At 39.5% G+C, this 12,175-nt stretch overlaps 1 protein-coding gene across 7 annotated transcripts in view; it reads right to left on the bottom strand.

Moving 5' to 3' along the window:
- Positions 1 to 12,175, bottom strand: part of TRPM3 (transient receptor potential cation channel subfamily M member 3) — a 773,499-nt gene that overhangs the window by 199,988 nt on the left and 561,336 nt on the right. For all 7 annotated transcript variants that reach the window (XM_070431513.1, XM_070431508.1, XM_070431509.1 and 4 more), the window contains exon 6: positions 4,173 to 4,344. In XM_070431513.1, coding sequence (XP_070287614.1) covers positions 4,173 to 4,344 — 172 coding nt within the window. The remainder of the gene's footprint in view (positions 1 to 4,172; positions 4,345 to 12,175) is intronic.

Below are 12,175 nucleotides of genomic sequence, written 5' to 3'. Positions count from 1 at the left end.
AGAACTGCTGAACTAAAGGTTTAGGTCACTTTTGATCATTCATTTAACCACCTCTCTGTACCTCAGTCTGGTCTTTTAGATGAATGATTGTATATTCTCATGACTGTCAGCCACAGCATTGCTTTCATCCAGAGACACTTGGGATAATACTCTTTGGATATATGTATATAGAGTACATATAGTTTCTCTCTCCCTCTTTTGTACTTGCCTGACAAAATCCCAGAGTGTGCTCAACCCAGCTCTATGCTTATTCTACTACTCAAACTGAACATGGGTGGAGAGAAAACACACAACCCTGATGATTCATGGCACTTTAAACTCTTGGTCACAAATATCAAGTGGGTCTACAAAACCCATCTGATCTTCCCACCAGAAAATGCTCCATCCTGCCCACACCTGCACCCAGATACCCTGCCTTCACTTCTGCTACACGGGATAAAATTAATCCTGTTTTACCTAAGGCCGAATTTTCATGTGTGCACTGAATATCACCCCTTCCCTCCTTCTTAAAGACCTCATTCCAATTCCCCTGAGAATTATCCTCAACTCCCTTTTCTTTTCTGTAAAGACATACTCATTAGACTCTAACCTGGTATCATTATTTTAAGAATACGATGGTATCTCTATGGATGACCATGCAGCATCCTTGATGTGTCTATTCCTTACCCCAAATGCTCAATTCATTAGCAAGTCCTCTTGAGCTCTACCTTCAAAATATATCCTAGGACCAAAATGATTCCACTTACACAAGGTACCTAGAATAGGAACATTCATGGAGACAGAAAGTAGAACAGTGGTTACCAGGGTCTGCGGGGAGGAGGGCATGGGGAGATAGTGTTTAATGGGTGCGGAGTTTTAGTTTGGGGATGACGAAAAAGTTCTGGGGATAGAGAGCCATGATTTTTTGCACAATAATGAAATGTACTTAATGCCACTGAACTTATACTTAAAATAGTTGAAATGGTAAATTTTAGGTTATGTAAAATTTGTTACATGAAAAAAAGATCAGTTGCCAAAACCGGTTTGGCTCAGTGGATAGAGCGTCGGCCTGCGGACTGAAAGGTCCCAGGTTCGATTCCAGTCAAGGGCATGTACCTGGGTTGCGGGCACATCCCCAGTGGGAGATGTGCAGGAGGCAGCTGATCGATGTTTCTCTCTCATCGATGTTTCTAACTCTCTATCTCTTTCCCTTCCTCTCTGTAAAAAATCAATAAAATATATTTAAAAAAAAAAAAGAAAAAAAGAAAAAGAAAAAAAAGAAGATCAGTTAAGAAAAAAATATTTGACTATAACCCTTTTTGCCACCTCTATTGCTGCCATCCTAATTCAAACCACTGCCATCTCTCTTCTCCATTATTGCAGTTGCTTCCTTTAAACCATAAGGGAGGCCCTGTAACTTACCAGATCAAAGTTCTGTTAGAATAAATTCCAACTCCTTACACAGGTCTTCTTGCTCTTCACTGAACACCTGGGGCCTTTGTACCTGCTTTAATTCCCCCCCAGAATGCTCTTTCCATGGCTGGCTCCCTGATTTCAGGCCTCTGCTTACACATCACATCACCTCCTCATAGAGGCCATTCCTGACCACCTAATCTACACTATCCTCCCAACACACATGCACACATGCACACACACATGTGCACACATGTCCACATGCACATATATTTCTGCTTTATTTTTTCTTAATAGTGCTTTTTATTACCAGGCATCATATATTTACTTGTTTACTTATTTACTTATTTCTCTGTTTGCCCCTCTTGACTTAAGCTCAACGAGTTGTCTACTGCTGTTATTCTAGACCTTCACCATGACTGGTACAAAATAAGAGTTCAAGGAATACTTGTTTACTAAACGCATGATCAGAACGGTTTGAGGCTTTGCATGTCAAATGTGAAGTTGAGAAAATTGCAAATGGAAGAGTGTTCCAAAGCAGGCAACTGTTCACATCTGAAAGGATTCTCCTTTAAAAACAAAGCCCTTCAATGGCCAATGATGAAACTCAGGACAGACTGTTGGCAGCAGGAAGGAGTGGAGGGAGGGGAGAGATGAGATCATAGAGGCCAGCGTAGTATACATATGGAAGATGCTGTGCTTGTAACATGCTACTGCAGATAACTGGCCTGTTGATCAAAACGGTTTAAAGGTCTCCTGAGCAGGATTCACTTAATATTTAAGGAAAATACTCTCCAGAAGATTACATCATTATGTAGGAAAATAGACTTGTTGGAAGGTTACTGTGGCATGCAGGTCACTCATAAGCAGTGAGGAGGATTGACACTTAATGACGAAATGCTGAGTATATATTTGGACATCCTGAGTGTGATGGGTGAGGGGCAGTACTTCTGTGGGAGAGTGGGATAGTGTATGACGGCATAGCGTCTAACTATCAGCAGAGTAAATTAGGGGCTGACCAATTAGAATAGAACATCCTTTCCTTGGGCAGCCTGGGAGGCACTGGATAGGTTTTAACTCAAATGGGCAGCCCTTAGCTGGTGTATAATGTATACAATCACACCTACCTCTCCTCCTAACATTACTGACTGACTGTCTCAGCCGCCACCAGGGGCTGACATAATGACCCGATTGGCTCGTCTGGACAGATTCTGTCTCATTACTGAGCCAAACTTGAGTGAATTTGCTCCTTGTCCACCCTCCTCCCACTTCTTCAGCTTTCAGGTGACTCCCAGATAGGCTCTCATCCTTAATCTGAGGGTGTAAAAAAAAGTAATGCTACGGCCTATAAAAAACTTAAACAGATAACACTAGCTACATAACATTTATCCATTCTATCGAATATTATAATAACATTCAATTTTAGGATAACAAAACCTACCACCCCTTGGTTATAGTGCTTTATAGCATTTTCTAGTCTTTTCTCCCTTTTTTTCCCCCAAAAGATGTTTCCTTCAGGATAATACCATGTTTTCCCTTTCCAAAGACAGTTGAGGATTCTTAGATAGAAGAGAGTTTACTAATACAATTTTCCTTTCAGGCCTACACTAAAATTTATTGTTCTACACTTTCCTATGAAAAGGATGAAGGTGTGAGAGTTGACTGCCTAAATAGCAGCAGTCCCTCAAAAGTAAAACCAGAAAGGAGAGAATAAGAAAAAGAAGTTGTGGTCTCGTAGGCTGAACATTCCAGTCCTGGGAGAAAGGTGGTTATAGCAAGGAAACCCCACTTGCTATAACGCAGATGCAGAGAAAAGGCTAGAGAAGAGAACAGCCATTTGGACAAGTTGAACCACATTATACTGAACTTTTGAGAACTTATCCAGCCAGAGAGAACTTTTTTCTTATTTGGAATTGCAGGCTTTGAAAGTTCAATCGATTCAATTCACGTTTCCCTGACGGGACCACAAAGTCTGAGCCTGCCGAGAAGCCTCGCGTATTACTTTGTGAAAACAAATTGAATTTTATTTTGTGAGAAGAGACAGTAGATTCTTTTCATACCTCTATCACATGGAAATGCCAGGCACTTAGTGAGCGGGGGAGCAGTGCTGTCGTTACAATGCTACTCTTCACAGTTAAAACAAATGTGTACACGATAAAGCATAGAACACAGAAATACAGAAGAGAGAACTTTAGTGTAACCATCGGATACATAGCATGTGGTATACATATATCTAAATACATACGTATCATGAGACCATGAATGAATACATATGAGACGGAATTGAAGTTTGATCAAGATGGTTACACGTGATGTTTTAGTTCAGAGAATGTCAGTTCCCTTGGAATACCTTCACACAGCCATACCTGTGCTAAGATCAAAGCCAAGTATTTTTTTCTAGCTATCAAAAATAGTGTAATAAATAGAAACAATTTCCCTAGGGTGCCTTTCCTCCTTAAGAACATTTTGTGTAAAAGATGCAGGAAACGTTTGGAGAGAAAAGCTCATCTGCATCTACAAACCCCAGAAGGGGCTGAACTTTTCATGCATGATAAATGAGATGGAGTCCGCTAATCAAGTGTGTGAGCCTTCCTTAGGCCCCCAATTGTCCTCCTCTAGACAACTTCCTCTAATTCTAACAACTGGCCCAGTAGAAATCATAATGATCCATTCTTGAAACTTGCTCAAGTTTTCATAGTATTTCTGCATGCTGTACTTAAAGTTAATCACTTCCAACACACTTCTGAGGAGGCATGAGAGTGGGAAAAGTAGCTACTTACTTGTGTTTATCTTCTGGAGCGAAATATGCTTTTCCAGCTGTCTCCTGAGTTTCACCTCCGCTCCATATTTCCCAGTGGTCCCGTTGTCAGCCAGAATGAAGTGGGAATGCATGCTGTTGAGAACAGTGAGCTTGCTCATGGGATTGGACATGGTCTGATATGGCCGGACAACCTGCAGGATTTCAAAGGGAAGAGGCAGAAGTCAGAGAAAAGAAAGCAGCATTTTAAAAGGAGAAATGGGCAGAGAGAAGAGAGAGAGAGAAGGAAAACCAATCCTTTGGTGCAGTGAAAGCACAGTCTACTTCCTCTCCCTAATACTGGTTGGGATAGAAGCAAGATTTGTGGTGAATGTTCTATGTGAAGCAAGATTATGCTGAAAGAATTATGTATTTATTTACTGGATGCATACAGAACTAGAGTTTGTACTTTCGTTGTGCTCAAAAACTGGCACATGAAGGATTGTTTCATTTTGAAGTTGATCTTTTATTTGTTGAGGAACTAAAAATAATTTTTAAATTTAGTTATTTTTGTTTGTTTCTTTCTCTTCTCTATCATGTGCATACCTCAGTAGACACAGCAGAGCAATGATGATTCTGGAGGATGGTGAAAGCTGGGGGTTGGAGGAGTGAATTTTTCTGTTAAGCCTATTCAATAATCTGAAATTCTGTTATTTCATATCCACACTGTTCTTATTCAATACCTTGTTTAAGTGGAAATAAACATTGAATGTAAAATAACTGCCTCATGAGATGAATATGAATCAGGCTCAAAATGATCATCACTGTCTCATTTTTGTTGTTGTCATTCTTTTAACTTCATGGCGAATTATATTACTTAAAAAAGAACAATTCTTAGTGTGGCCTTTCCGATTTTTTAAATAAAAGGAAAGCAAAACCTGTTGTGAGTTAGTTGCTTTACTTACATTATCTATGTTCCTTGCAACAATCTGACAAGGTAGAGGCTGTTATATTTATTTTGTAGATGAAGAAACAGGTAAAGTAGATTTTTTAAAGCGTTCGCTGCACATAGAACCAGAATTCACACCCAGGCCTGCCTGATTCCAAATCTGTGCTCAGTTCCCCTTTCCACACTGCCTGCACACAATGAAAACCATATGTGTTGAAAACCTACTGCTAAAGTACTTATGTAGAAACTTCTCTCAAGACCATGAAAACAAAGACTCAACAAGTTCACTGTCACATGGTGCCATTACGTTTTCCCTGCATTGAATAATTGAAATTGACAGGACAGAAATACAAACTATGGGGTCGTTATTTCTGTGCCTTTGTGCAGTGTGTCCATTACCTATGAAGGTGAGATGTTACTCAATATGTAATAACTCACCATGAAAAAAAGGTGTAGTAAGATTGAGTGGTTTGTTAAAAGGAATTACAAACTAACTTAACAAAGAAAGTCTGCAATAGTAAAGATCTCACACAATTCATTTTTTTTAAACCTTGATGCTTCTTTTGAAACTTTACATTGCTATGTGTCTATCAATCACAATCTACTCAATAAATAGTGAATGAATGAATAGGACAACTTGAGACAGACATGCTTTTGTTCAAAATAGGAAAAAAAAGGTCTCTCTTTTCCGAATTGTTTGAGGGTTTATCTAATCTGAAGTTAAAATGTATAATTCTGAGCTTTTGAAATATTCTGCGTTTCTTTTCTTGTATGTCCCATTTGTTTATGTAGCATTAACGTAACATTAATTTATTGCTTCATTTCAGTTGGCTGTTTTTGATAAAAGCCCAGAACGTTGTGAGTACTGTTTCCAGTAATCACATGGAGCGGTATTCAATTACTTTTTTGTCTGCATTACTGAATGAGAGTCCCCCCTAAATACAGAGACAATGGCTGGCTAACTCCATCCTGAGCTCTTCATCAGTGGAAGAGTAGGTCACTTGTGGTTGAAATTCCCATTTTGTTGTTATTCATTTTTGATCATAAAACATTCATTCTACATCAGAGTGGATGTTAATAAATATTAATGCTTGGTTGAATGAGGCTTAGCAGAATGACTTTTTCCACTTCTTAAAGTGCCTCTGCCTGGTGCTTTTGGACAAAAGAAAATGCTTTAGTTCAGTGATGGCGAACCTTTTGAGCTCGGCGTGTCAGCATTTTGAAAAACCCTAACTTAACTCTGGTGCCGTGTCACATATAGAAATTTTTTGATATCTGCAACCATAGTAAAACAAAGACTTACATTTTTGATATTTATTTTATATATTTAAATGCCATTTAACAAAGAAAAATCAACCAAAAGAATGAGTTCATGTGTCACCTCTGACACGCGTGTCATAGGTTCGCCATTACTGCTTTAGTTATTGTTCTCTGTTTTCTAACAGCAGGCTCCATGCCAACGAGAAGACGTGAAGAGGGGACAGTAGATTTTCTAGAAGTTCAACTCTGCACGACCGTGAACCCAGACGTTTGTTCTAGCTGAGACTTGAGGACATGTTTTATAATTCCCGAGAACCTAATTAAAGACCATCAGTGAAAGTGACATTTTCAAATGAAGACAGGCAGGAAATAATTCTGGGCCAGTCTCATGTACTCCCTATAATCTGAGAATAAAAGGACATGATTAAATCATCAGACTATATTCTCTGTATTTGTTTCCTTCACCACAGGGTTCTAAGGACACTGGTGCTTCTGTTTTCTGAGTGTTGACCTTCTTTTCTTGGGGAACATGGCACACCAGTTCTTTGGGAATACTAGCACATTTGAATCAGTCATGACAAGAAGGTCAGGGATACAGTATCACGCAGGCATTTTAATTTCTTCATCTTGCTGCTTCCAATTTCTTTTGATCTTATATATAGGGTAAAGGAAAGGTGATCATATTTTGACAAAAATTGTGTCTGCTGAATAGGGGAGATAAATATTAAATAATTAAAATGTCCTAATTTATTTCCTAGTCATCATTGGAGGACGATATGCTGAATCCTAGAACAATTCTGAATGTATGAGCCACGGAAATCTGTTAGAAACCCAGTTCTCCAAAAATCTGATTCTCATATTTTTAATCTTTAAGAGGGAAAGAAAAAACCACTTACCTTAGATGAGATTATGTGTAAAATACATGGCACCATGCCTGGCTCTTGTTAGGCAATCTATAAGGGTAATTTCCTTCTTAAACTCTGCTTTATTTTACCAACTAGAAAGTGATTTTCTAATCGCAAACTGGTGACCAAAAGGAAATGGTAGACAAATCACAGACTTTTGTTTTCCACAAGAGATTTCAATGGGGCAATGTAAGCAAAGGCAAAAACCATTAGCCATCAGTTGGCAAAATATGCAAAGTGTTTTTTCTTTGCCATGTCCTCCCAGGCCATTTACGAGGGTGATGCTCTAGAACTAGTTGTTGATTAACTACAAAGAAGGAAGTAACTTCCCGAATACTTCAGAGGAATGCATTTTGGTCCAACTTGCCTACAAAATCCACTTGATGTTCTTCATTACAAACATCCCAACAGTCTGTTTTTGTTTGAGTTTCAATTTGCATATCTACAAGATTTACTGCCTTTCTTGTTATGTTTTTCAAATAGAGAAAAATAATGCCTTTGCATTACATAAAATACAAATGAATTTTTATCTCTGACAAAATATTGGAGGTAATACATCAACTTTTATTTTTAAGAGCTCATAAAAAGAGGCCTTTATCAAAATGTGTGTATATGTATGTGTGTATGTACATGCACATCTACACATGCATGGTAAGAACAATCTTGACATGTTCATGACTTATAGATATATTAGATTACTCTACTGTGTTCCACAGCCAGTGTTTCCTGAGAGAGTCAAGCCCTAATGACCTACAGCACCCATTGTATGGAATGGGTCACCTTCTCTCCTAAGAATAAAGGATGATCCAAGTTAGGTACCACTGTTGAGAGTACTGAGAAGAGAGTCACTCGAATAATTTGTTGTGCTTTATAGTTCAGATGAGGAATAGGGGTTGAGATAGGCTGATTAATGTCTGAAAGGCCTACTTGTCAATTGATCTTTTATAATTGGTGAATACACTAGTATCTAGATCCAGAAGGGAAATTTGGTTAGAAATGGAATTTAGACACTTAGTAGCCTTCGGGTATTATGAGCCAGAATACCTTTATGCAATGACATTTTGCCTTTCTTTCTTGTACCTTAAGAGTAGATGAGAGACTTCTTCACTCATTAATCCATTGTACAGATTGGTAAAATTTTGGTTCCAAGGCCTATATACCTTGACTCTGAAACAAAAAGGCAATGAAGTAGGAGCAGTTTAAGGGGGTAATAGAGGTGAAGATCCCTTATATAAGGCATCTGTAAGGTCAGTGTCATTGCCAGAAAGGGACTGATCCAGAGACACTGTGGACAAATGAAACGTCCTTCATGTGCTGGTATCAGAGTGCTGCATTTATTTTCTCCAAATGGGCTTAAATCGATCACTTGGGAGCTGATCACCTGGGGGTTGATCAGACCTGCTTGAGTTTTCCTAGCTACTTTCATGAATGTTCTGGTCGAACCCAGGAGTACATAATGGGGAGTCATATGGGGGTTCTAATTCCAGGTCCTCTTGTTACTAATTTGTGACTTTTGACAAGTCTTTGAATTCATTCATTTACTTATTAAGAGTGTCTTGAGAAAATGAATGTGGTAAGTATGAGTCTGCCAGCTTGAGGAGACATATAATCTCACATCTAGGTAATATCTCACAATAAATATTAAAAATGTATTTAGTGAAAGAAACTTTTTGGATGGTAGCTTTCTCATCTATAAAGTAGATGACTTGACTATATTTCTAAAGGCTTTCTAGCTCTAAAATTGAGTCTGAACACTCTGTGTTGAAGAGTACAATTGTGTTTTTCCCCCAAGTTAGTGCAGAACAATGACCCTCTATGTGTGCTGGCTACAAAAAAAAGTAGTGTGCTCATGTCCTTGGATCTCTTCTATTTTGTGGTGCTTTCTACAATGAAAGGGCAGTGACTCCTTTCTTGAACAAAACTGAACTGAATTGAGTCAGGTTTTTGAGTCATCAATTATAGGTCTTCTGCAATTCTAGGTCTTATTAGCTGGTGAGGTGTGTATGAGCATTGCCCAGGCAAGTAGCAGGGTAGGGGGTGGTGGTGTTCACAGAGTCATTCCTTCCCTCCCAATAGCACTATGATTTTAATTAAGGCAAGAAGAAAATTAGCACTCGCTGACCACACTATGCCAGGCACTGAGTTAGACACTTTCACACGGCTTAATCCATTTCATGCTTATTTTTTAGGTGAAACTATAGAGGCTCAGAGAAGTGAAGTGTCTTGGCCAAATTTGCCCCACTAGCATTCTTTCCTCAAAACCCCATATAAATTCCTTTACAGACCAGGAGACATTTAGGGGGAAGATAGGGGACTCAGCCTGATTATAAATTTATAAAGGAAATTATGATTTTGCTGCTGGACATTTTTGCCAGTGGCTTAGTTGGGCATTAAAATCCTTCTGACAGCTGCTCAGATTATTTCCAGATGATTCCACTAGAAAGTATAGTATACGGAGGTCAGGACAGGCACCAGCAGGCAGCAAAATGGGGTTTGTGCTTTGAAGAGAGAGAAACAAAGGAGTGGTGAGGTTCTCTTAGGATCAGGCATGTGCTTCTGGGAGAGAAGAGGAGTGGGAAGCAACCTCTGTGTCTGAGTTAAAGAAACATGGGGACTGAGAATAAAATGAAAAGAAAGAAAGGCACTGTGTGTTCTTATAATCACAGAGAGGCCTATGCTAGTGGGGACACTGGTTTGTTATATACTATTCAGACAGCTCAGCTGTAAGTCTAGGTATAAAGCAGGGTCATATTGAAACCCAGCTGCTGCCTCTCAGCTCAGCAATCCAAACAAGAAAGCAGCAAACCCAGGGGTCCATCTCCAAACAGGGCCCACATAGTTCATCTCTGTGACTCCCACTAAAATCCCTGGGAAGAACAATGACACCTTCCTGCAGCACTTGGAAAGTGTGCTCAACTCGTGGGCTGTGAGTTGCACCATTCTCATGTCAGCCTTTCCCCTTGAATAGGCTCACTTCCCTTTGTCCTGACACAGGGCCTGCTGGCAGTGGGAAATGACCCTTGAGTTAGAAAGGGGATTATGTGCCTTAGAAATCACCATGTATCGGTGAAAAAAATTTAAAATATGTTCCAATTCTTTGAAAATCTTCCCATAGTCTAGGCTGGATTCAGTGACTCACTTCGAGGAAAACAGAAGCAATGGTATGTGACTTCTAATTCTAGGTCATTAAAGGATTCCTCTTAGCCCTCTCTTGGATCACTTATTCTGGGGGAAGCAGCTGCCATGTTAATAAAGCGGCCTTTTGGAGAAGTCCACACGGTGAGCAACTCCTAATCAACAGCCATGCAAGGGAGTCCTCTTAGAAGAGGGTCCTGTAGCCCCAGATGACACAGCCGCCACTGACGACTTGACTGTGACCTTAAGAGAGACCCCAAGCCAGAACCATCCAGATAAGCCACTCACTAATTTCTGGGGCCCACAGAAACTGTGGGACAATAAATGTTGTTTTTAAGCCATTAAGCCATCAAGTTTTGGGGTAATTCGTTACACAGCGATAGATAACTGATATAGTAGTGTATTCTTATCTTCTTTGAACCTTCACAATGTATCCTTTCCCTTCTATTCTGGATTTGCTATGCATCATAATTTCATGACTGCTTGCCCCCTCTGGGTTCTCTATGCTGCCTGGCATTTTTCCTGTGGGCTCTGAATAGTTCTGGTTCCTGTTCTCCAGTGGGGCTGCAACTGTCATCCTCCACTCTCCTCACAGGTCTGACCCAAACACCATCTTTCCTCCTTCAGGAGATAATTGATAAAAATAAGTTCTAGAGAGACCCTGAGGTGAAGGAGTCCAGAGCTCAAGGGGAGATTAACCATCTGTGCCCTTGTAACTGAAAGAGAAGAAAAAAGACTCTGTATGCAAAGTATTGGTGGCAGGATATTGAAGTTTTAGCCTGGAGATTTATCATTTATCACTGAAATAATCACAACATTAATAATAAGATCAACACTTTTTTAGAGCTTAAGAAATATCAGCACCCATCTAAGGACTTTTATACAGATAATCTTTTAATTCTCTTAATGATAGTAAAAAGTTGTTAGTTTTAGTATTGCTATCATTTTTCCCATTTTACTGATGGTAAAAGTAACCACAAAGAGGTTAAGTAACATGTCCAATATTACATGACTAATAACATCTCTAGCTCTCTTCCTACCATAAGCATATAAACCAACTCAAGTTTCTCCTATCTTGATGAAAAAAACAACAACAACCCTTACTTCATGGCTTCCTTCAGGTACTCGTACATATCTCCTCTCTTCACAATCAAACCTGTAAAAGAGTAGTTTCTGCTTGTCATCTCTACTTTTCCTTCCTTAACCCATTAAAATGGGAGCTTGATCTTCACCATTCTTCTAATACAGAGAGAACCAGTGATGTCAATTATGTTCATCTTAATCAACTGGATGAACACTTCCAAATCCTTACCTTCCATAGTCTTGCAATTCTATTTGGCATTACCCTTCACTCCATCCTGAAACACATATTCTCCTTGGATTCTATAACACCCTCTGGTTTTGCTCCTACCTTTAAGATCTTCTGGTCCCCTTTGTAGGCCACTTTCTTCTGCTCAGCCATAAAATGTTGGAAGAGCATCAGGATTCAAGTGTAGGCCTTCCTTTTCCTCACTCTGCATACTTAGTGGTGATCTCATCCACCAAAATAGCTCAGATACTTGTCATCCTTATGCAGATACCTTCCAACTTGAAGTGTGTAGCCTGGAATCCTGCCTCATAGACTCACTGGCCTGCTGGATATTTTCACATGGATACCGCAAAAGAACTTTGGAATCAGCATGACTATGTCCAAATTCAACACTGTCCTCACTGAATCTGCATTCCCCATGTAAGTAAATTAACCTAGAACCTGTGTGTGGTCCAAGGTCAAGTTAGTATTGGATGCTCTGTAAGTGT

This window comes from Myotis yumanensis, unplaced genomic scaffold (assembly GCF_028538775.1).
Source record: "Myotis yumanensis isolate MYYU_CA2020_CCGP unplaced genomic scaffold, mMyoYum1.0.hap1 SCAF_12, whole genome shotgun sequence".
Classification (NCBI taxonomy): domain Eukaryota; kingdom Metazoa; phylum Chordata; class Mammalia; order Chiroptera; family Vespertilionidae; genus Myotis; species Myotis yumanensis.
This window is presented reverse-complemented; position numbering and strand designations above follow the sequence as displayed.